The 25,485-nt window shown below is 39.4% G+C and overlaps 2 protein-coding genes across 4 annotated transcripts; one reads left to right on the plus strand and one right to left on the minus strand.

Annotated features, from left to right (window-relative positions):
• The first annotated feature begins 1,416 nt into the window (after positions 1 to 1,416).
• On the plus strand, positions 1,417 to 11,339 carry LOC104903127 (uncharacterized). Of its 3 annotated transcripts, none has more exons than XM_048636546.2 (5): positions 1,417 to 1,799; positions 6,793 to 7,116; positions 9,850 to 9,993; positions 10,083 to 10,775; positions 10,905 to 11,339. In XM_048636546.2, exons 1-5 carry the CDS (start codon positions 1,689 to 1,691, stop codon positions 11,142 to 11,144), a joined length of 1,512 nt encoding a protein of 503 aa, XP_048492503.1. In that variant the 5' UTR covers positions 1,417 to 1,688; the 3' UTR covers positions 11,145 to 11,339. The 3 variants fall into 3 exon arrangements, with proteins under 3 accessions (XP_048492503.1, XP_057247886.1, XP_010689432.1); XM_010691130.4 differs by having other exon boundaries at positions 1,422 to 1,799; positions 6,865 to 7,116; XM_057391903.1 differs by lacking the exon at positions 6,793 to 7,116 and having other exon boundaries at positions 1,418 to 1,799.
• A 6,456-nt stretch (positions 11,340 to 17,795) lies between these two features.
• On the minus strand, positions 17,796 to 25,235 carry LOC104903126 (exosome complex component RRP4 homolog). Its single transcript, XM_010691129.3, has 7 exons — positions 24,752 to 25,235; positions 24,567 to 24,668; positions 24,252 to 24,297; positions 23,276 to 23,365; positions 19,109 to 19,174; positions 18,951 to 19,019; positions 17,796 to 18,450 (listed from the first exon to the last, which is right to left on the minus strand). The coding sequence occupies exons 1-7, from the start codon at positions 24,904 to 24,906 to the stop codon at positions 18,001 to 18,003; spliced, it is 978 nt and encodes a 325-aa protein (XP_010689431.1). The 5' UTR covers positions 24,907 to 25,235; the 3' UTR covers positions 17,796 to 18,000.
• Between the last annotated feature and the right edge of the window lie 250 nt (positions 25,236 to 25,485).

A 25,485-nucleotide genomic window follows, 5' to 3' on the forward strand; every position in this document is an offset into this window, starting at 1 on the left:
CCATATAAGTTAGCTTTGTACTCCTTTTGGAATTAGATGATTTGAATGAAAATTGAGAGTTTTATGCTCAAAATACTCAGCTGTGTGCTAAGTGTTCTACCGGGTCAGTTTAGACCTTTATCAAATCTTTGCTAATTTCTTTCACTTAAACGTTGATTTAGTGATTGAATCACAAAGTAGACTCAAGCTAGAAGCTTATTGTTATAGCTTAGTCTTTGATTGGTGGTATTTGGGTAGTGGAAGTGGTGGTTGTTCAATCTAATTGAACCGGTTTGATACAAACATTTTATGTTCTCTTTCTTTGTTCTTGCTTACCTATTCGAATGCTCTTGAATGCTTAATCTATATGTATCAGCTGCTTGCTTCCTTACTTAGCTTCTCCTCCTTCCTTTGTTAAAAATAGTGAAACAACGTCTCAAAGGAAAGGCTGCTGTTACTTCGTTTCTTCATGAAATGTAACCAAATTTGGTAGGATTAAACTTCAAGTTGTTAGCAATCCACCAAAAAAAGAATCTCTGGAAAATTCGTTGTAGATTGTTCACAATTACCAAAATGATTTTGCTGCGCCAGAATAACCAAGAGAACGTCTTCTCTTTTAAGCTAATCTAAGAGTTTAAGCTTATAATTCACAAATGGTGATTAGTGCCAATTAGTTATGAAACAAAGCTATTCCTTTAACAAATTACAAATCAAGCTAAATCAAACACAAAAGTCAGTTTAAAACAAAAATGATCCAAATAACCAAAATGAGATGCGATTGAGATACGCATCAAAACCCATGCCCGTTTATCCAACCCGAAACACGACCACCCATTTTTCACCCGAAAGTAACCACTCGAAATAGATATGAAATGCGAAATAGTCGACCTAAATCCAACTAGACCCCAATATGACTCGTACCATAAGATAACCCGCACCAAGCTACCTTACTCGAAGTGACATGAAAATTAGGACCCGAACTCTACCGAATTTGAACCCAACTCACTTTGCTGCCGCTCATCAACCCCCATAAAGCTTTAAAAAAGTCTGCTTGTGTCTGCTAGAACTAAAAAGTTCGTTCATCTACTTTTATTTATTTGCTACTGAAAGGAAACATACATTTTTTTAAAAAAAATAACGCGGCATTTTTCGAATCGAAGATGATTGTTATATGAAGTAACGCAATGCTTTTAAGGGCTATCTTACCCGAATTGACCCGACCCAAACCAACTTGAACTATCGAAATCGACTCGATGACCGAGTCTTCAAACATGTACCCACCCGAAATGTCATGAAACCGAAGACGGACCTGAACTTGAATGAACCCGATTTAGATGTAACTCAAACACAAAGTTGACCCGAATATTACCCCACCCATGACCGTTTGCCACCACTAGAACACCCATAAAATTCAATAGTTCATCATGTCACTTTCTGTGGTGTAGCGGTGTGCAAGTAGCATCAAACCATGACAAACAAATCCACTTCAAATGTACTATGTCTTTATTCTTTCCCCATCTTTCATTTATCTTGAGAATTTACTATTCACAGAAGATTAGAAAGACCGAAGTAATTCTCTTAAAAAAGCAGAATAGTTATAATTCAAGAACATTCTTTTAATTACTTCTCTTCATCTTATTCATACTTCAGTTTGTGATGTTACTAAATTTAACTCTGAATAGTGAATACCCAAATTCTGGAGAGAGAAAATGTGGTCAAGCTTGAAGAAGGGTGATGGGGATTGGTTTTCAAGCAGCTTCAGGAGAGAACTGGGTTTAACTCAGCCTAGATGTTTCTCTCGTCGTCTTTCTGCGTCTCAGGTATTTTTTTTAATTTTTTTATTGTTGATTAATCATCATCTGAATTGTTTGAATAATACTTCAGTGTTACTTAATCAACAATTTTGGTGGCTCAAGTTGCATTTTAAAAAAAAAGAATTTCCCTTTTTATATTGATTAAATCCCATAATTTTACTATAGTTGTATCTTTTGTAACATCATATTGATTAATTCCCGTACTTTTGCTATAGTTGTATCTTTTGTAACATTTGGTAAATTGTTATGAAGTGGCTGATTAAGGTTACTGGAAATTATTATGAATTAGTATGTCCAATTGATGGAATTTGGAAATTTTAGCGGCAGAAATTTGGAAAATTTTCATTTTTCTTTGCTTAAATGTGTTTTTGTGGAAGTTTTGGAATACGTATGCATCTAAGGTTCTGTTTGGTTGAATTGTAAACATTTTCGATGGAAAATGATTTTCCTTGAAAGGATATTTTCCTTGGGGAACCAAATTGTAGCTGAGGGAAAGAAGGAAGAATGTAGGCTCGTTTGATAGGGGGTAAAACATTTTTTTGGAAAACTATTTTTCTCTATTTTCAATTTTACATTGTTTGCTTTGTGAAGGAGTGTAAAACCATTTTACCTAGTAGTAAAATTGCTCTCCCAATGATGGAAAATCATTTTCCGTTCAATTTTTCCTTCTCTCTTTTGTACACCCCTCTCACTACCTCCGTACTTTCCCTTTCATTTTCCTTTCGTTTCATCATTTTTATTACATGGAACCGAACAACGGATAAATAATTTTGGAATTGTATTTTCCATTGTAAATTGTTTTCCATGAAAATCATTTTACACCGAAAATTTTTCACACCCAACCAAATGAAGCCGTAATGGAAAAGGGGATAAATGGGAGGAAGGGTAAGAATAGGGAGAAAAATGTGTTTTATGTTGCTTGGAGGAAAATGTGTTTTCCACTTTTCGGGAAAACTAGTTTGCGCCAATTGGAAATCTAATTTCCACCTTTTACAAACTAAACAAAGGAAAATGGGAAATTCACTTTTCCAAAAAAGGTTTTACACCCAACCAAATGCACTCTTATTTTGTGTTTCTCCCCTTGAACTTTATCAATTTATATGCAGTTGAATATGTGATTATAGTGTAAAGAGGGCCCTCTCCGGAATCTAGGAGTCATTCTCGTCCATTTAATGAAGAATTTTTTATGTTTTTGGTTTACTATATCTCACTCGAATTGATGCCTATTATGCTTTCAATATGTTGAATATTAATTTTATAATAATGAAAAAATAAAAAATACTGCATTCTTCACAAATTGAAAATATCTACCCAAAATAGAGGTCCCATCTTAGAGTTTAAATTTATCATTTTTTTAGTATTAGGTTTTTCTTACTCGGAGTAAGTTTTGCATCTCTTCTTTTTCTCTATATGGGCCCAACACCAACCGACCAACCATTCTTCTTTTTTTTGTCACTACTCTTTGTCCTAAATCATTGTTGCATTTCCCAACCTATACTTTAATATGAGATGGATGGATGTCGAATACTAGTAGTATCTATGTGCCATGGATGATACTTGAGGTGATATAAAGAGGTATGTGTGACATAGGGTACTCTAACTCATGCTTTTTGATAAACTGATAGAGCATTGTTGGAGGGAATATTACAACTGCTACCTTGGAACATCCTTTTTGGTGTAATGGCTTTTCTTACTCCAAAGCTTGCTTGTTCGAAAAATGTTAAAATACTTGAGGTGATAAGATAACACCTAGATACCCTAATGCATGCTTTTTGGAGGGAATGCTACAATTTGGGTGTCGTGTCTTTTATACTCAAAAGCATGCTTCTTCAAGAAATGTTGGAGCATTATCAGAGGAAATCTGCACCTTTATGACTGCAAAGTTATGATTTGTTACCCCCTAATAAGGTTGTGTAGCCGTGTAGGGCCTGCCTTCTGAGTGACGCCACTGTCAGTTGCAACTTGAAACAGTCCTTTACTTGATCGGTGAATGCTTGGCCTCCAGAAGAACTATTTAGGCTTCAACAAAAATCATTTATGTAATGAAGTACCACAATTTTGAGGCATGTTAATTTGATTGAAATAATTTATCCTTCTAGTTTGATAGGAGAAGAGAAAATCTCTTCTGTAAGGGAAGATAGTTTATTAGTTTGAAATAGCTCCACTTAAGCGTGAAGATGGGTGTCTAGATAACACATTTGAGAGCATAGGGTGGATGATGAAGGAACAGGCCTCTTATTGGTGCTATCAGTTTAAAGTAATAAAATTTAAGTTAAAAAATGCATTCTTAGGTATGCAAGTCCTGAGTAGATAAAGCCTATCTACTGTCTAGTGTGCAGAAAGGTTCAGCTAGGCTGCATGTAATAATCCTTGCTGTATATCTGATACTTGGCTTACCATTTGAGAGCTTGCATCTTTACAACAGCACAATAGAAATAAGTCGTCAATGGAGAGTCATATATGCAAGGTGTGTGAGAAAAATGCTGAAAAGGAAAGCTATATGTTCATTTGACTCAATCTATGAAGTATTAAGAGGTGTGATGTAGTTCCGGTGCAACTCAAGGATAGGAAGCTCAAATCTTGGCTAAACTTGTTTGCTTTGTCTAAAATTGGGAGAGTTTGTATGAGAAAATCAATCTTCCTATTTTTGTTATGGTTGTATATTATAGTTTACTAGAAAAGAAATCATATGCTACTTGCTAGAATCATGTACTTTCCTCCCAAAATTGAACATAAACTTATCATTCTAAATATAGTTTTCCCCATTGAAAAGAATTTGATATGCCTTTGTGAGTACCGACTTACTGGAATAAAAGAGGGTGTCAATAGGTGGCAACTAGTATATAACTTAGTCACATCTTGGATGAGCCATTGTGATATGACCATGGGGCGTTCTTTACTCAGCAACTAATTGTACTGCCTAGGCTGAGTGTAGTGATAAATATACAACTATTACTAAGTCGTTCAATCAAGTGACTCGCTACACCTTTGTCTCGTTGTGGTGCCAAATGAGAATTTGGTATTATTATTATAAGGCTTGGTGTACAAGTGTCATGGAAGAATAATTTGTGTTATGCAATACAAGATAAGAATAGAAACGTATTTGCTATTATTATAGATCACAGGCTAGTAAGCGTTGTATCTAAGGCATATTAAACAATGATGAGATTATGAGAGTATAGATCGTAAACAATCGAGAAATTGGGCATATAACTAGTGCTAAGTGAACTTTTAAACATCAATTCCAGGAGGACGTAGATGAGGTGGCTCATGTTATTCCTCACATAGAGATCCAAATGGATGTGTGAGCAAGTCGAATGGTTTAGATGTGGTGACATCGCATGGAAAAATGTTGTCCAATAATAAGTAATTTAAGTACCTTGGGTCAATACTTAAATCGGTACTGACGAAGATGTCACCCATAGGATAGGGTGGCTTAAATGGAGAGGAAAATTCTATATAACAATTGTTGCACCAGCATTGCTGTATGGGTATGAGCGATAGACATATATGAAGGATGAGTTAGAAGGAAGAAGGTAGTATAGATGCGCACGTTAGTTGGATGTCCGGAAACGCCTTAAGTGATATAATCTGGAAGAGGGTTAGGGTTGCTGAGTATAAGATAAAAATGTTTCGGTTGTGGAGCTTTATGCATGTGAAACCTAGATGACGCACCGATTACGATATGGTAGATTTGGGATATTACACATTTTAGAAGAAAAAGGGAGATGCCAAGACGAATTGGACGCTAGGATTTATACGAAAAAATTAGGTTTGCTAGAGCATATACCTCTAGACAGAAGAAAATGGACGCAGAGGATTTGCGTAGATGATCATCCAACGCTAGAGATAGATCTTGACTCATGCGGACCTCAACGTATTAGGATGAAGGCTTTGGTGTTCTTGTGATTGTGTTGTTCCTTTGTGACAAATTGAGCATTAGGCCCATATATCGTGATTATGCCCTAGATATAGCTTCATATACTAAACTTCATTACAAAGTAAATTTTGTATTATATGAGAATCCTTTCCATGTATATTTTTACTAATAGATAATTAAAGATATTAATGGTCAAGTTTATGTGTTGGCACGTATTTTTCATAGAGAAATCTATGATCAAGGATAGAACAAGATCCATTTTGCATCATATCTAAGGGATTCCTTAGTTGGAGCCGAAGAAACAATGTCATTCGATCATTCTGCAATCTTTTTCTATCCGTGAGGATCCCACCACAATGCCTTCTACTTTTAATAGGCCATGAACTAGATAAGAATCATTCTCAACGAGTCCATAATAAGTGATCCCATTTTTTTCATCGGATCTGGGTAGAGACCAAAGCTTTTGAGTGACCGATCCGGCAGAACTCAAAAGATAAAGAAGTATCGTTAATTTTTTCATGCTTGTTCCAAGTTCGAAGTATCATTTGTATGCAAGTCAAAGTGCTGCAACTAATAAAAGACAGAGGAAGTATAATTTTTTTGAGCGAGAAGCACATCATGCAGCTTATGTGCTCTTCCCTTCCTCCCACCTCACCACGCGAGCACGCAAGAGTAAAAGGAAACTGTGTTACAGATTTGAATTTAGACACATAAAATATGCGGGTCCAATACTCAAATGATTCTTTGAGTCAAAATATTTTGTTGTGTGAGAAATTAGAACTGTTCTTTACTATGAGCATAGTGAAATGCTTTTCCTTTCAACGAGTATTTTGAAGACAACGTCTCTGTTATTTTCTACTTGGGAATTTAAGGCTGTGCAGAGATGAATCTGCCTAGATCCCGCTACCAGTGGATTTCATGTTTGTTTTTGGTGTTGTGCTTGCCTAAAGTTTGCTTAAAAGGAACATGGAATTTTGTAGCCAATGCTTGTTGTTTTGCAATGTGTGTATCTTATTAGGTAGTAATCTGACTTTGGACTAACTAATATGGACTATACATAGCGACATAAACTTGGAGAAGGATATTATATCAATAGATTCTAATAAGGCTGTGCTGCAGATTTTTACGCGTGGTGCTGGTTGCCCAAAAAAGATTTCTTGTTTGTCTGACTGCTGTTGCACTTTGATGCAGGGGCTTGTCCAACAACTTGACCTGTATGCAAAGTTAGTTGGTCATGAGGGCTGTGTCAACACTGTGGAATTCAATTCGACTGGCGAGGTTTTGGTGTCAGGTTCAGATGATAAACAAGTTATAGTCTGGGATTGGGCATCAAAACGTAAAATCTTTGCATATCCATCTGGCCACTTAGAGAATATTTTCCAGACTAAGATAATGCCGTTTAGTGATGATAGGGTTATTGTCACGTCCGCAGCAGATGGACAGGTAATTCTGGCTCTTGGAGAAGCTACTCGTTATTTGATTTTCTTATAATATCATTAGAGTATCTTCTTTTGTGCTGTGTAGTGTTTTCGCACACTTAACGGTTTAGGGTGTTAGTTGTTAATTTAAAGCCAAGCAAAGAGGGCAACGAGAAAGCATGATGTTGGGATAAGATGGCTTAATTGCTTGTACATGATCCTAAACAATGTATTTGTTGCTATAACAACTCTATGAAATGGAAGGCACCACATATGGGGTGTGCGAGAAAAATGGTTAATCGCCCAATAAGTAAACCTTGGAATAAGCAATGAAATGCACCCTCAAGTATAGAGTAATGCTATTGCTAGGACACTGCTTGGTTAGTTTTAAATTCACAAAATCAATCTCTTCACCTACTTAGTTCATATGGTAAGAGTAAAGGGTCAAACCATTGATAATAAGGTTATCCTGATTTGCTAATTTATTTCTTGTATTGCCTTTTGTATATAGGATTATTTGTCTTCTTTGTGTCATGATCTTTCAATTAAACTAATATGCACAAAAAATCTAAATTGGGGGGATCCAACAAAATAAATGCAATCTAACTAAGAACTAACAAGCACTTCCACGATGACATGATCGATCACAGACTTGCTAAAGATGATGTGAATATAAAATTCATGTTAAGTGTCTTATCGAGTTGAATACTGCTTGTAAAGTGATGCTTAATTGCCTTGAAAACATGACCAACCAACAAATTTCTCTTATGTAATTCAGGCTGTAAATCAAACCCTAAGGAAATTACCTACTGAGCATCTCAGATTAAATTGATATCTGATTCCCGTTAACAACCAACAACTTCCTCTTATCTATTCAATTCCATTTGAGTTGCAAATCAAACACTGACTATTGGTCAATCAAGTTGGTTTGGCTCCAAACTTACCAATAAATATTGTTATTACATCAATAGGAAGCAAATCATTCATCCAATTAGATTTTTTTTTTTTTTTGAGGGGATTCATCCAATTAGATGGAGCAAGAAACTTTCAACTTTTCATACTTTCATTAAAACTCGTTCACATCCTGAATTTGTGAGATAATCTTGAATGTGTATCTTTTACGTGTGTCTTAACTCTTAAGTCTTTATATTAAGAGGGAAGTATTAATTGCATCCCCTAATGTGGTCCGATTTTCACTCCAGAAGAAAGAGAAGACAGGCCTATGTAAAACAACTTCCTGTTCCCTTGTCCCCACCCAGACCGTCAATCTCGCTGCTTTCACTCGGAAAAATAAACACCCACCCAAGTGCACCCCAATAAGTCACACTTTTGCTGCTAGGGTCAACCAACACTCTGTTATTTTAGATTTTGTCTTGTTATCTAAGTATTGAACTTGAGACTTGAAAAGCAAAACTTTGCTTAAGATGAAATTCGATGAGCCCTTATTATTACAGAAATTTACCAGGTTCCCTCGAGTTTTCAACAAATTCATCATATACCCTTTTCAAATTTCACCAAATACCCCTTAGTTTTATGATACATCCAATTACCCTTGCTGTCAACCATCCGTTAGTCCTCTGTTAGACCAAAAGTTACTTCACCCACCATTAACCTCATCTTCATCCACTAAATTTACCACCACCTCCATCACTTCCACTATAACCACCTCACCAGCCTCCCAAAAGCCTCTCTTCCTTTTTCTCGGCCATCTACTTTGCACCACCACCTAGCGACTTCCACTCTTTGGCCACCAGCGCCCCCTTGCAGGCCACCTTTGTGGCAAACCAGCCCCTTCAAAACCTTCCTTCTTCCTCTTTCTCGCTCGCACTCTCTTTCTTCTTCAATAGTGCTCACAATCACACCCTGCAACTTCCACCAACAACAGAAGAAGATGGAGAACCATCTATCCCCTTCTGAATCCTAATCTCGCATTCTCTTTTCTCCATACCATTGTCTTTAATGGCGGAAACTTCAAGACTTTCATTTACTCCAGCAATTGCTCTTCTCACATGGCTTTCTTCCCTCAAACTCTTCCGATTTGAGAATTCCACTATTTATGTGAGTTTTATGGAGGGAAGCAAGAGAGTGGAGAGAGAACCTCGCAATTTGAATTTTGAGGGAAAAAGAGGACGAGAGGGAGGAATATAGTCGACGGGTAATGGAGCGAGAGAGTAAGGTTGTGGTGTTGGTGACGGATTTCCAGCGACATTTGCAGAGGCATAGGGGCGGTGTTGGTGGACATGGTGGTGGTTAGGCTGGTGGGCAATGTTGTCATGGAGGAATTAGAAGGGAAGAGAAGGAAAGGAGGAGAGAGAATATAGTGAAAAATTTCAAAAAACATTAATTAGGGTTAATTAGATTATTTGAGAGTTTAATTAAGTTAGTCATTAATGGCATGCTTACTTATGTATTGAGGAGTTTACGGTAAATTTTGAAAAGTGGGGGGTATATGGTGAATTATTTAAAACTCAGGCATACTTGGTGAAAAAATCGTCATTTTTATAATAGATTTTGAAAGTCTTTTGAAGGTAATGCTTATTGTGTTTATTCATGTGGTGCTACTACATTCCACCTGATGTGAACATTTCTATATTTTCTTTGATTTGACATTAATTGGGGGTACACGTAATAAAGGCCTCATCAAAGATAAAGTAAAATCAACTTCTTGAGTCCTAGTTCTTGTCACCGCATCTTACCTTTTTGCCCTAAACTGCCCTTGACGTTACCAGTGTCTTTTTCATTTTTTTGTATCTTTCAGGTGAGGGTTGGTCAAGTCTTGGAGGATGGTAGTGTTGATACAAAGAGGTTAGGGAAGCATAGAGGAGCTGTCTTCAAGCTTGCTGTGGAGCCTGGAAGTCCTTACATATTTTACAGCTGTGGCGAGGATGGCTTTGTTCAACATGTATGTCCAAAATGCTACTAGAAGTCTTTAATTCTTAATCATCTCAGTACTTTGTTATATTATGAATCTCTTTTTCCTCCAAACTGCAGTTTGATCTGCGAAGCAATTCTTCTACAAAGCTCTTCTCTTGTTGCTCCTTTGCAGAAGGTGGCAGGTCGGATTTTACTAGTAGTGTCAGATTGAACGCAATTGTGACTGATCCAAGAAACCCTAATTATCTTGCTGTGGGGGGCTCTGATGAATATGTGCGTGTATATGACATGAGAAAATGTCATTGGGATGCATCCAGTAATTTGGATCAACCAGTAAATACCTTCTGTCCTCATCATCTCAAGGAGAGTGGCAATGCTCACATCACTGGGTTAGCTTACTCTCATGCAAGTGAACTACTTGTTTCATACAACGATGAGCTCATTTACTTGTTTCAGAAGAACATGGGAATGGGCACGAATCCAAGGTCTACTTCAGCTGAAGAGCTGGAGAAACTTTATGATCCCCAAGTTTATTGTGGGCATAGAAATTCACAAACTGTTAAAGGTGTCAATTTTTTTGGTTCCAATGATGAATATGTTATCAGTGGATCGGATTGTGGCCATATCTTCATTTGGGACAAAAAAGACACCAAACTTGTACGTTTGATGGTTGGAGATAGACACATAGTAAATCAGCTTGAGCAACATCCATCCATGCCTGTCCTAGCCACTTGTGGTATAGAAAAGAGTGCTAAAATCTGGTCTCCGGTGTCAAAGAAAGTTCGCCCCCTACCTGCTGATGTAGATGAGGTATGTTATATCCTCTCCTCTGTCCTCTACTGACTCTCCGAGTTTTGATAAGATTATCTTTTTCATTATACTGGAATCTGGGTTGCAGATTACTGTCTTTATGAAGTATGCTTCTGTGTTTTGGTGCAGATTATGGAGTCCAACAGGCAAGGAAGAGAGGATCATTCACGGGTGACCCTCACCCCTGATGTTATAATGCATGTATTACGGCTACAGAGACGACAAACACTGGCTTTTGTCGAAAGGCGGCCCAGGAGAGGCAATAGTGACAGTGATGAAGATGATAGTGAAGGAGAGGCTTATGTATTAAGGTTTTCTGATAGAGATGCTGCCATCGATGAGGACCCTAGAGAATGCAACATTAGCTAGTTTTCACCTTGTAGAGCAGAGTCTATGTTTTTTTTCTTATATCTGTATCGTGGTCCTTTTTTAATTTATACTTCTTTTCCTCTGTGCTGATCACTCCATACCTGTAAGGCTGTAATGTGTAGGGTGCTTGTATTATATTGTTTAGGATTTACAATAAATAAACTAAGAGGAATATCACTTTTCTCGCGGAAGCAACCTGCTGTCGAAAAATCTGCACAAAAGATTACCCTTTGCTATTTTGCGGATACATGGCAGTTAGTTCCTTGTAGCATGTCTGTTTCCTCCTCACAAACGATAGCTGACATATCTGAACGTTGGACATCCTTCGTTGAACTCCGAAGGGTTTTATTTTAGGGGTATTACTATTTAGCATGATCACTTGAGCTAAAATGTAGGCACATATTGCCCTACAGAGCTCTCTCGCCATATTCCGTGACTTGCTTGATTAGCATTTACTGGGGGAGAAAAGAAGGCAAGTAATACACCCGCCCTACAGAGCTCTCTGCCCACTTTGCGCAACTTTGGCTTAATTAGCATTTATAGGAAAGAAAAAAGGAAATCAGAAATTACATAATTCGTATGATTTATTGCTCACATGTGGGAAGCAAGGTTTTGAGAAACGAAATTATGACAGGTCTCAATTCGCGTCGCAACTTTGTCATTTTGATAGTGGATTACTGTTACCGGCTTATTCGAAGGCCTCGGAAGGTAGCATGCCCCAGGCTAGCAAGCCCGGAAGGGGTGCTGACGGGTCCGGTGAGGTGGTGCGACGGTTGGCAGCTCTTGGACGACCCAGTAAAGCAACGAGACGAGTTCCCCCACGAAGCGGTTACATGATTGCCACGTAGTGGAATCATGTAACCGCCTGGAAGTTACTAGAATGGCGGTTATGGGAAGTTACTTGAAGTAGTGGGTGGTTATTTAGTAACCACCATTGCTGCCCATGATCTCCTAGATTTAAGGGGAAGTTACAAAGTAAGTGGGTAGTTATCCTTGTTAGTGGGTAGTTACTTGCTTACGTGGTTGGGCTGTAGCCACTCTATTGTATTATAAATAGAGAACATGTTGTAGCCATTGAGGGCATTCGAGTTGGGCATGATAGCCTTGTATGCGAGAAATCTCTAAAGTAATAAAAGTCTCGTTGTGTGCGTTGTGTGTGCTTTGTGTGTGCTTTGTGTGTGTTTAATCTTACTTGCGTTATTCGAAATAAATATTATAAGTGTGTGTGTGGGCTGGTCTAGACGGAGTCTAGACGCCATCACGGGAACCTCTAGTTGCGTAAAAGGGGTAGTTCGAAAAAAATTCCGTGACAATTTGGTCCGACCTGCCGGAAAAATAAAAGCCAACTGGAATGGCTAAGAGTAAGGCAAGTAAAGCGGTTGAGGCCGCTGCTGCTATTGCGAAGAACACGGCTCAGAGTAGGGATGCTGCCGAAGCGAGTCATGTTGGAGCTGACCGCTCTCCGCCAAGGACACCCCCAAGGTCTCCGGGTGGTGAAGGAGAAAATTCTCCGAGGACGCCAAACTGGAAACACGTGAAGCGTCGCATGGGAGAAATGAACGCCGAATTCCCTATGATGAAAGATCGTATGGAATTAATTGAGAAGTCGTTGGAGGCTACTCGTCAAATGCAAACTGTTATGCTGGGCAAAATTGATGCCATTGCTGAAGATCGGAGGGATGGACCTCCTCCGCCTCCACCTCCTCCTCCCCCTCCTCCCCCTCGCAATGAAGTGGAAGATCTTCGAAGGGAAATTGAGAGACTCCGGAAGAGGAGAGGTGAAACTTTCAAACTCAAGATCCCAGACCCGAAGGCTTTCTCGGGAGATCGAAGTGCCAAGGATCTCGAAAATTTCTTGTGGGACATTGAGCAATACTTTAAGGTTGCTCACGTCAGTGATCGTGACAAGGTCTCAGTTGCGGCTATGTATCTATCGGGAGACGCCAAGCTGTGGTGGCGGTCTCGTGTGGAACTTGATGCGGTGGCTGGAAGGGATCCTATCGTGGATTGGGATGAGATGAAGAGGGAAATCAAAGTCCAATTCCTTCCTAACAATGCCTCGTGGCACGCTCGCGAATCATTGAAGGGACTTCAACAATCTGGTTCCGTTCGCGAATACGTGAAGGAATTTAGTTCATTGATGCTGGACATCAAGAACATGTCGGAGGAAGATAAGCTGTTCAATTTCATTTCTGGTTTAAAGACTTGGGCGCAAACTGAATTGCGCAGACAAAACATTAAGACTTTATCTGCGGCCTTTGCCGCTGCTCACGCTCTTGTTGATTTTAAGCCAGGTACTACCAACGTCGCTGCCTCTTCGGGATCGAATAGCAAGCGTAAGCATTGGGAAAACTCCGGAAAAGGCAAAGACAAGGGTAAGAACCAAGGTAAGAACAAAAAGTTCAAGGGTAAAGATAAAGCTGTTTCGTCTAACAGTGATGCAGGTGCTAAACCAGGAGATGGTGGTGGGTGTTATGAGTGCGGCGGACCGCACTACGCCCGAAACTGTCCCAAGAAAGGAAAATTGGGGGCCTTGATGGCCGAGGAGCCTGTGGAGGATTTGGAGGATGAAACTCCAATCCGCGTCAATCCGTTGCGCTTGTTGAATGCCGCTAGAGCAACATCCTCCGATCCATATGGGGGCCTCCTATATGTGGGTGTTCGCGTCAATGGGCACTCCATCAAGGCAATGATTGACACAGGAGCCACCCATAACTTTGTGAGCGCTGAGACGGCTCAAAAGTTTAACCTTCCATTGACTAGCTGTGCTAATCGGATGAAAGCCGTGAACTCTGAGGCCCTTGTGGCTAAGGGGAGTGTGCGCGGTGCCGATATGCAAGTAGGCAATTGGGAAGGAAAGTGTGACTTGCTGGCTGTCACACTTGATGATTTCGAACTCATCCTGGGGAATGAGTTCATTCGCAAGGCAAAGGTTTCGGTGATGCCCCACTTGGGTGGGATATTGATTGGGGATGAAGGAAACCCTTGCTTCGTCAAGGGCGTTGCTGTTCCTTCCTCCAAGAATCATGTTGCTCACGACCTTGGAAAGAACATAGAGTTCTGTTCCGCCTTGCAGGTGAGGAACAAGGTCGCCAAGGGCGAGCCTACATTCCTCGCCGCGCTGGTGGAAGTCACCCCGGACAATTATGTCGAGGTGCCTGACGAAGTTGCTGGAGTCCTTGCGGAGTTCAAGGACGTGATGCCACCAGAACTTCCGAAATTCTACCACCAAGGCGCGCTATTGATCACAAGATTGATCTAGAGCCAGGCGCAAAGGCCCCGGCTAGTGCTCCTTACCGGATGAGTCCGGGAGAGCTTGCATAATTGAGGGCTCAGTTGAACGACCTTCTTAAAGCAGGTTTCATACAACCCTCTAAAGCTCCCTTTGGTGCCCCCGTTTTATTTCAGAGGAAATCTGACGGATCTTTACGAATGTGTATTGATTACAGGGCGCTGAATAAGGTGACGATCAAGAACAAGTACCGATTCCAAGGCGGATGACTTGTTCGATCGGTTGGCACAAGCTACTTGGTTCACCAAGTTGGATTTGCGCTCAGGATACTGGCAAGTGAGGATTGCAAAAGGGGATGAAGCCAAGACGACGTGTGTTACTCGTTATGGTTCATTTGAGTTTCTATTTATGCCGTTTGGGCTTACTAATGCTCCGGCTACCTTTTGTAACCTCATGAATGATGTTCTTTATGAATTTCTAGATCAGTTTGTTGTTGTGTATCTTGATGACATTGTGATTTATAGCAAAACTCTTAATGAGCATCTTAACCATTTGCAATTGGTGTTCCGTCGACTTAGAGAATATAAACTCTTTGTCAAAAAGGGAAAAGTGTGAATTGCCAAAAGGAATCATGTTCTTAGACATAAGATCGCTAAGGGCAAGTCAGGATGGATGAACGTAAAGTAAAGGCCATCCATGACTGGTTGCCCCTCAAAAACGTGCCCGACTTAAGATCATTCTTAGGCCTAGCGAACTACTACCGTAAGTTCATTGTTGGCTATGCTAAGAAGGTCGCTCCGCTGACTGACTTGCTCAAGAAAGAGCAAGGGTGGGTTTGGACGGATGAGTGCGATGCAGCGTTTAGGGACATCAAGCAGGCAATCGCTAGCGAACCTGTCTTGAAATTGCCCGTCTTCGATAAGCCTTTTGAGGTGCACACTGATGCCTCGGACCGTGCAATTGGTGGGGTCTTAATCCAAGAAGGACACCCCGTTGCGTTTGAGAGCCGTAAGCTCAAGGGTGCCGAACAAAGATACACCACCCATGAAAAAGAAATGCTCACTGTGGTGCATTGTCTTAGGGTATGGAGAGTGTATCTTCTCGGGCCAAAGTTTGTTGTTAGGACGGATAATGTCGCTAACACCTACTTCAAGACGCAACCGAAACTTTCCCCAAAACAAGCCAGATTGCAAGAGTTTTTGGGAGAATACGACTTTGACTGGGAGCATAAGCCCGGTCGGCATAATGCGGTCCCCGATGCTCTTAGCCGTAGGTGCCATGAGTTGGTCACCGCTTTGACAACGGTAGAAGCTGACTTCACGGAGAAAGTGAAGGCTTCCGTTGTAGGCGATAAGCCTTATGAGAAACTCAAGGAAAAGATCGAAGCCGGAATCACGAGGCGATTCTGGGTGGAGAATGGTTTAGTCTATGCCAAGGGCAGTAGGCTATACATTCCCGCTGGTATGCTTCGATATGAGTTAATGCACGAGGTGCATGACGCCAAGTGGGCGGGACATCCGGGAAGGGAAAGAACGCTGGCGTTGCTTTCCCGTGACTATTTTTGGCCAAAAATGAGTCAGGATGTTGAGGCATATGTGAAATCATGTCTCGTTTGCCAACAGGATAAGTTGGAACGAAAGAAAGAAGCCGGTTTGCTTCAACCCCTACCAGTCCCGGAGAGACCGTGGCAGTCGGTCTCTATGGACTTCATATTGGGGTTGCCCAAGGTTGATGGGCTACGATCGATCCTAGTGGTAGTGGATCGGTTGACAAAATACGCGGTATTGTGTGCTGCTCCGGATGCATGCACGGCCGAGAGGGCCGCGGAGCTGTTCTTTAGGAACGTGGTCAAGTATTTTGGCCTTCCCCAGGACATAATCAGTGATCGCGACACTCGATTTACGGGGCATTTTTGGTTACAGTTGTTTAACCAGATGGGTTCGCAGTTGAAGTTTTCAACAGCAAACCACCCTCAAACGGATGGGCAGACGGAGCGTATTAACGCGCTGCTTGAGGAATACCTAAGGCACTACGTGAGTACATCGCAACGAAATTGGACGACGCTGCTTGAGACAGCCCAATTTTGTTACAACGTACATCAGAGTAGTGCGACGGGGTTCAGTCCGTTTGAGTTGGCCATGGGATGGCAACCATTAACTCCTGTAGAGTTGGTGAAGCAAAGGACGGGTGGGAAGTGTCCTGCCGCGTATCACTTTGCTCGCAACCGACAGGAAATGATGGATGAGGCTAAGGATAGTCTCGCAAAGGCTCAACGCCGCATGAAGAAACAAGCGGACAAAGGGCGTCGACCACTTGAGTTCAAAGTGGGAGACAGGGTGATGCTTAAGTTAACTCCACAGTTATGGAAGAAGATATGTGGGAAGAACCGCCATCGAGGATTGATTCCTCCGTATGATGGACCGTTCAAGGTAATGACCAAGGTGGGCAATGTGGCCTATCGCTTGGAATTACCGGAACGAATTAAGGTTCATCCCACCTTTCATGTGAGTTACTTAAAGCCCTTTAATCCTGACTTGTTGAATGTACACCCCGTGGTCCAGAGGGCTCCTCCTACGGTTAATAAGGAGATTGGTCAGAATATCGAGAAGATATTGGACCATAGAGCCATAGGACAAGGGAAGAAGAACTTCCGTCGTGAGTACCTCGTCCTTTGGAAAGGAAAATCGGAATCGGATGCCACTTGGGAGCGAGCCGAAACTCTTTGGGAGAACCAAGATGTTTTCGACTCGTATTTCAACGGCATGCCGAGGACGTCAGACTCTTTTGGTGGGGGAGGTTTGTTACCGGCTCATTCGAAGGCCTCGGAAGGTAGCATGCCCCCGGCTAGCAAGCCCGGAAGGGGTGCTGACGGGTCCGGTGAGGTGGTGCGACGGTTGGCAGCTCTTGGACGGCCCAGTAAAGCAACGAGACGAGTTCCCCCACGAAGCAGTTACATGATTGCCACGTAGTGGAATCATGGGCAGCGGTTACCATGCTTGGTAACCGCCTGGAAGTTACTAGAATGGCGGTTATGGGAAGTTACTTGAAGTAGTGGGTGGTTATTTAGTAACCACCATTGCTGCCCATGATCTCCTAGATTTAAGGGGAAGTTACAAAGTAAGTGGGTAGTTATCCTTGTTAGTGGGTAGTTACTTGCTTACGTGACTGGGCTGTAGCCACTCTATTGTATTATAAATAGAGAACATGTTGTAGCCATTGAGGGCATTCGAGTTGGGCATGATAGCCTTGTATGCGAGAAATCTCTAAAGTAATAAAAGTCTCGTTGTGTGCTTTGTGTGTGCTTTGTGTGTGTTTAATCTTACTTGCGTTATTCGAAATAAATATTATAAGTGTGTGTGTGGGCTGGTCTAGACGGAGTCTAGACGCCATCACGGGAACCTCTAGTTGCGTAAAAGGGGTAGTTCGAAAAAAATTCCGTGACAATTACCAAAGGAACGTGCACGATAGTAGAAGGGAATACACAAAATCCTAACTTGCCCACCAAGGGACAAAAATCAAAAGCTAAACGAAAAGATAAAAGAACACAAAATGCTACATTTGCAAGCATTTTTCACCTTACAAGCAAAATTACAGCAGCTCCACCTATATCAAGAAATTACATAATCAACCCCTTAGTGTGTTCCGTCGGTCAGCCTCTTTCTCAGCTACTGTAACACAGAACTCAGCTCCAAGCATCTCATGTATGTCAAGATTCAATGAAGTACTCAAATTGAATATCTCTACTATTACTTCTATGGTTATATTGAAACCTAGAATAGATAAGACTCTGACAGCATTCGCAATCCTGCAAATGTTCTGCCGTGTTTCCAGGGGAGTTTGACTTTGCTCTTTTACTTCAACACTTGTATAGCCACTGATATTTGCATTAGTTTGTTCAGATTCTTTGACATCATCTACTTCCATCACATCTTTTGCTTCAATGAGTTCACCAACCCAGACATAGCCATTACATCCAAGTATTAAGAGAACTCCATACTGATCTAACTGGTGGAAGTGTTGTTTGCGTCGTTTCACCAAATAAGAAGGTACAGTGATCAATTGACCCCTCTCAAGCTGCAAGAGAAGGCATCATATAATGTAAACAAAGTAAATGGAACATGCTGGCAAACTTCAAAAATTAAGTGTCCCAAATTTCACAATAGTGTGGAGTGCCATTTTCTCGTTCTCATTTATGTTGAAGCAATTTGGCACAAGTGAACTAGAAAGATACATAAACCATATCTACACATCCTTAGTTCTTCCATGTACCTAGCAGCTAGAGTTTAAAAAATGCATCATAGCCAGTATTCGAGGCACTTAGTCACTTCAGGCTCTAACATAAGACATTAGATGTATAAGACGGACAAATAGGCTCAAATAAGGAAGCAAAAGGAAGAGAAGATATCATTGCTTTCCAGAAGTGCCTTAAGTCATCATGTAAGCAGTTTCCACCCCTTCCTATTCAATCACCCTCACACATCCTCGGAAGATAGAGCACACTCTAGCCCAGCTTCCATGATCATAAATTAGAGACATGAAGAGAAGAAAAGAGAAGAAAAGAAATTGAACCAAACCTTCCCATACTTGTCACTCCTTGCATGTAGCTGCCAAGTACCATCATGTTGAAGATTACGTACTTCAGCCTGTGCAGAAGATATAAGATATTAATATGAGTATTTGAAATTGCCTTACACCAAGGAAATACAAGAATCAAACAAGTAAAGAAACTCACAGAAATAACATCATTCTCTTCAAATATATTACGCATGTTGAGTTCATCAACAGGTGTACGCCGCCTCTAGCAATGACAACAGATAAATTATTAGATTTAACGATACAGATTTCAGAGAGCAAACCAAATTAATGAACATACAATATTTAATAATAATAAAGAACATCCACCAATTACATTTTTATGAGAGTTTCAATTTATATAATAATGAACATACACAACTTGCCAGTGCAATTTCATAGTTAATTCTTTAAAGGTGGGAAACAATCTCATATTAAAGATAATATATAAACAAGAGACAAAAACCTGGAAAATACAGGAACATAGTAGTCTAATCAACAGTGAGGCTTTCCGATTCCTAGAAGCCTCTGCTAAAGAACCCCCACCTCAGGCATAATCAAGGATAACCAAAGACCAGATGTAAGCAGAAGCAAAGCATGATGCTCAAGACAATTCTAGAACAAAAGAAAAATGGTCATTGATAAAGGTATTACAGACTTTGCATCTTGACATTAGTGACACCTTCATAATATTGGTCAATCACCATATTTATTTGTTCTCTTCTACAAATCTTGTACTTCAACTTATATTAGCTTTTACGAGTGTCAGTTAGGGGATGATGACCAAGTAGGTTCGAAATGGCATAATCTGAAATTAACCAGTCCTAAATAAAAGGTAGTTTACATGATTACATCTGACATTCACCAACCATGCTTTAGACGAAACAACTATAACTCTTGATGGCTCTAATATTGAAACTTCTAGCTATAACCAAGAAGGTCCAAAAATAGCATATCTGAAAATAACCAATCCATAATAAAAGGTAGTTCACATGATCATATCTGACGTTCACAAACCATGCTTCAGATGAACCAATTACAACTCTTGATGGTTGTAGTATTGACTTACAGTGATGTTTTACTCTGAACAATAACATTCACGATAGGATAGACTATTTTCTACCTAGATAATAGTATTGCGGTCATAAAAATAGCATAAGGTAATCAACAACATAGCTAGTGTTACCTTTCTACTTTAGTTTTTTTTTCTCCCAACAATCATATGTTACCCATACATAAGAGCATGCCCAGCCATAAGGATTTACACATCCTCATGGTGTTTCTCTCTCCTCTCCTCCTTACACCTCACTTTCTCTTTCTCTCTCCTTCTTACATCCTCTTTCCTTAAGGATCTTCTAACCTTTTTTCCCATCCATGAGGATCCTCATTACTCACCCTCTCCAATCACAAACATATCCCACAACAAATTATAATATATTTTTCTCAATATGGGCCCACAGCTAATGGGTATTTACTATTAAAAGAAAAAAGAAAAAATCCACATGGCCCACCTTTTGACACAAAGGCCAAGCAACAAAAATCCAACAAAAATGGAGGATCCTCCACCTTCTCTCCTCCATCCTCGCTAAATGAGGATTCTTATCCACTCTCGCCCATTCATAGGGAGGTCCTCATGGAGGAGAGAGAGTGCGATGAGGATGGTAAATCCTCATGGCTTAGCATGCTCTAAGACTATTATGTAGATTACTCTTAAATTCCAGAAAATGTTCACCCAATTCAAATAGGGTTCAGTCATGATGTTCCAGATATGCAATATGAACTTCATTAGATATGGGTTTATTGGAGCATTCCATTGTACTGATACGCTTAATTGAACATAGTAATTCATCATAGATGGTAAAAAATTATTTGCTTTACTAGCATAAGGTAAAATTAGTAAGAACACTCAAATGTAGTCAAGCAATTTAAAGGTGGGGAGAAAAGGTAAACTTTTTGCCTAAACCCTTTAAGTTGATGCTTCAAATGCGATATTTAGGATTTTTAGTCTGAAACCTAACTTGTAAATTAGAGTAACATTTCCAAGGTGTACTTTTTCAACTTATTGTTTCGAAATACTATGCCTAGAGCTATGGCGAACCAAGTCTGTTTCGAAGAATTTTGAGATATTGTGCAAATGGTACTTGGTTGGATTAAATACTTTAAAAATACTAATCCCAAAATAGATTTGATCGAGTATCCGGTTTCTTCCTTTGAGATATTTTCTAAATAGGTCACTGGCCATATAAAGTATATTACAATTTACAATAAAAGCCACATGAAAACATTCACGGTCATATCTCATACATGACAATATCAAAACAATTTAAGGCCCAAGTTAGGGATGGCCTAACCCATTTAATAGATGGTTCGTGTTTGGATCAATAATAGATGGGTCGAGAATTCCTCAACCCAAACCTAACCCATTTAATAAACAAGCTCAACCCTAGCCCGACCTACTTAATAAACGGGTTATCCGTTTAACCCATTTGATTATTATATTAGTATCCTTAAAAAGCTAAATCAACAAGTTTCCTATTGAAAGTATGCATGTGTAAAGTTTCTTAGAATAATTATAACCTATTTTAACGATATTTTACTTTTTCTTTAACCAAATTTTATATTTATCGGTATATTTTTGAGTTTTTTGTTACAATCAACCTTTTAAAGGTGACATTTTGTGAGAAACAACCTTATAAACTTTTTTTGTGAGAAACAACTTTTCAACTCTATTTTCTTGTCAAATCAAACATGTCAACCACTTTTGGGCATTGACTGGATTTTTTCTGGCATTGACTTCTTTTTAACCCCCAATCTCCTCATTTTCCATCCAAAATATGTCTTATATACCCTCCATCTTTCAAACCTAAATAAACTATTATCTCCCCTCTCTTCCACTTCCTTAGCATTGAAGAACAACATTGAAGTCTCTCCTACAACAATAATCAATTACTATCTACAACAAGTAAGAAACATTAAATCTCCCCTTCCCGTTTCAGTAAATCATCTCTCTCTCTTCTCTCTCTCTTCTCGTATTGTTCATTTCTCTCTTGAAAACCAGAATTCACCATATTGTTTTGAAAACCACAAATTAAGTTTGCAAGAATGCCCTAATTCAACTGAAAAGAGAAGCCCTAATTGTTTTGAAGAAATTTTATGAATTGAGATGAAGGACACTAAAACATAGCAGCAAAGAAGATTTAGGAATCAAGAACCTTAAACTTACCAATAGAAGATCATGATTGAGGGGATTTCTTTGGGAATTGGATTTGGATTGTGGGAAAGTGTGGTTAAGTAGGAAAGAGAGAGAAAGAAGGTTGTATATGGAAATATGGAGGGAAATGAAACTCCAAAACAAATAAAAGAGACGGAAGAGAGGGTAAAAAAAGTCAATGTCGGAAAAATCCAATCAATACCGAAAAATAGTTGAGAGGTTTGATCTGACAAGAAAATAGAGTTTAAAGGTTGTTTCTCACATAAAAAAATTATAATGTTCACTTTTAAAAGGTTGTTTCTGACAAAAAGTTCTACAATTTTTCGAGAATTTTCTATATGTACAAGTTAATAAGGTCAAAGCAGGTCATTTTCGGGTCGGAAATGTCAACCTTGACCTAACCCTTTAATTATATGGGTTAATCGTGTCGTCAAAAATTCCCAACCCTAACAAATCAAAGCTTTTTCTTTGAGCTAACAATAGCTAAAGCAAAAACATCATACTCTTAGCTCACAATAGATTTTGAATGTAAAATAAATAAAAAACAATATCCTAGAATCAACATGAGGTTCAGCATAGTATTGCCCATAGTTCAAAGCAAAGCATTCAAATATTTGGACACTCGTTGGAGAGGTAGTAGTTCAAAGCAGAGAATTCAGAGATTTAGACACTGTTAAGTTGGAGGAAAACATTTTCCTGAAATATTATTTTTCCCCTTTTTTCCTGTTTGGCTTGTAAGCGTGAAAAATGATCTTTCCAAGGGCACAAAATTTTTCCCCTAAGAATTGATAACATCTTCATCTATAAAAACAAGGGGTGCCATAATCTTCTCTCTATTTCCTACCTTTCTCTTCCTTTCTCTTATCCATCATCTACCCTCCAATTTCATTTTTTTTTCTTTTCTATTATAAGAAATCAAACAAAAGGGAAAGTAATTTACAATTATCTTTTTACTTAAAAATCTTCACCACAGAAACTCATTTTCCATTGAAAATGCTTCCCGTCCAACAAAACAAAGTCTCATAGGTGCATAATAGCAAAAACTACAACTAACAATGTAAGTGCAAAGAGAACTGAACCCTAAAAGAAAATCTAGCAGCAATTGAGGACATTTACCTGAATGCCATCAGGCAATGTAATTGAAGAAAGCATCAAAACTGCATCTTGATTCGAATGGATCTCGACTCTCCACCGCTTTTGAGCAACCTAAATAAGTGAGAGGAAACAACCATGAAAAGAATCCATGATTGCTCAGGAAAATATCAAATCAAAGCTTTTTCTTTGAGCTAACAAATTCTATTACCGTGATTTCAGAACAATAAACTGGGTAGGATCAAGTACAACAAAAAAAAAAAAAAAGACTTCAAAAGAAATCACATAGTGTGCCTCCAATTCTACTACAACCCCCCCCCCCTTCCCTGGGTGGTGTCCAGTTCCTAAACGAACAAGTTTTTGTTCCTTGACATTGTAAGAAAAAGGGAATGTTAGAATCACAAATGTAGTGCATTATATCACTGTTTTGCACATGTCTACCTACATTGAAACAAATTTTTTGACAATATATCACTATCTTATTAAAGTTGGAAGGTTATGGATCTGAAGTATAACATTTGTAAAAATAATTGACAGTATTTATAGTTCAGTACACGACATTAATAGTTGAATATACACCCCAAGGCCCAAGCGCATTCTTGGATTGAGGTTAATGCATTCAAGGCGTAATGGACATCAATACGAGGAAACTGAAGATGATTTCAGGTGGTAGCACAAGAAATGATATTGATAATGCAAGAAGAGAAAGATAGAAGAGGAATTATTACCCTCATCTTAGCATTATTACCCCAAAGTCAGGGTAACAATTTCCCCTCCTAACACAATCAACACCCCTTCAATCTACTACAGCCTCCATGTTTTTCATTTTTCCTTGTATTCCACCTTAATACATCACCCCTAACCCTCTCCCCCTTTCCCAAAATATCCCGAGCTATATGACAGGCAACAACAAAAGTAAGCCCCAATAAGCACACGAATTAAAGCATTCGAGTACGAGGAAACGAATTCAAACAAGCAAAATAGCAAAAAGGATCATCACCTCAACAACTCGCCCTACTAGGATATCACCAGTTTCAGGCTTGTATCTGCAATAATCAATTCATCAAACACCAAAAAATTAATTAAAAAAAAGAAAGGAACTTCAAAATTTATAGTACACTTGACACACTCGCCAATACATATTTTTAACATTAATATCTCAAATTCTCCAAAAGTAAAAGTTATAGTAAGTTTATATTTTGAAATTCAGAAGCTCCAACATGACAACAATCAAATGAGACTATCTAAAAAGTGCAAAAGTGAAACCATGTCAAATATTTTGAAACAAAGAAAGTAAAAGCCCCATATTCCGAACCTGGAGCGCAAAGAACGAACGTAGACGAGTTTGTTAACCCGCTCGACAACTCCACACACGGTTGCAATCACTTCGCCGTCAAGCTCAGATGTTCCATGCCCCCTTCAAAAAAAAAAACAATAACAACAACGACAAATATGAGAAAGATAAGAATTAGGGTTTTAAGAAGAAGAAAATAGTCCTACTTGAGAATGCCGTCTTCGTAGTTAACAGGAATGGCGTCGGCGACAGTGACGGAAGCATTAGATTTGGATTTAGAGCAGAGACACTGGAGCTTTTCTAGAGCTCTTTGTAGTCGAATCTTTTGAGTTTGATTCAATGCTAATTCTATTTCTCGCATTTCTAGACACCACTCTTCTCCTCCTCCTTTCCGACTTCGTTTTTTGGATACTTGCTTAAACCCCCGACAGGTTTTTTAAACAAGGAAACAAATAGCACTAACCATGAATAAAAACCTTGATCAACAGTACAGATCCAGAACACGAAGAAATTGAGAAAGTGAGAATGAAGTGGGGAGAGTAGGAGGCGCTGGTTGGAAATGAAGAGGAATTATCCAGGTTAGAGAGGATGGAGGAGGATGAAGAATGAAGAATGAAGAATGAAGAATGAAGAATGAAGATGGAGGGTTTAGAGGAAAGAGAAACTCCAGAACACGACGCACGAGGCAATTTTAGGGCAGAAGAGTAATGGGAAGTTTCAAGGGTAAAATAGTAAGTCCACTATTACTAAGCTACAGTAGACAAACTTCCCACTTTTTAAGGGGGCGTTTGGTTCATATAATGGTATGGGTTTGGAATCAGGAATGAAACCAAGGTGGTATGGGTTTGGAACTTGATACTTAATACCTTGTGTTTGTTTCATTTAGGAATGAAAAATCTTTTTTATTTGATACCTAGAGGTAAGGTATGAGCCATACCCA

The sequence above is a fragment of the Beta vulgaris genome, chromosome 9 (genome assembly GCF_026745355.1).
Source record: "Beta vulgaris subsp. vulgaris cultivar EL10 chromosome 9, EL10.2, whole genome shotgun sequence".
Taxonomy (NCBI): Eukaryota; Viridiplantae; Streptophyta; class Magnoliopsida; order Caryophyllales; family Amaranthaceae; genus Beta; species Beta vulgaris.

Excerpts from the sequence above, each read along its gene's own strand:
- LOC104903127 (XM_048636546.2), top strand. The coding sequence starts at position 1,689 with ATGTGGTCAAGCTTGAAGAAGGGTGATGGGGATTGGTTTTCAAGCAGC. Across the intron at positions 7,117-9,849 it reads CGTCCGCAGCAGATGGACAG|GTGAGGGTTGGTCAAGTCTT; the intron begins GTAATTCTGGCT and ends TGTATCTTTCAG. Across the intron at positions 10,776-10,904 it reads TACCTGCTGATGTAGATGAG|ATTATGGAGTCCAACAGGCA; the intron begins GTATGTTATATC and ends GTTTTGGTGCAG.
- LOC104903126 (XM_010691129.3), bottom strand. The coding sequence starts at position 24,906 with ATGCGAGAAATAGAATTAGCATTGAATCAAACTCAAAAGATTCGACTA. Across the intron at positions 24,669-24,751 it reads TACGAAGACGGCATTCTCAA|GGGGCATGGAACATCTGAGC; the intron begins GTAGGACTATTT and ends TTTTTTTTGAAG. Across the intron at positions 18,451-18,950 it reads GGAGTGACAAGTATGGGAAG|CTTGAGAGGGGTCAATTGAT; the intron begins GTTTGGTTCAAT and ends CTTCTCTTGCAG.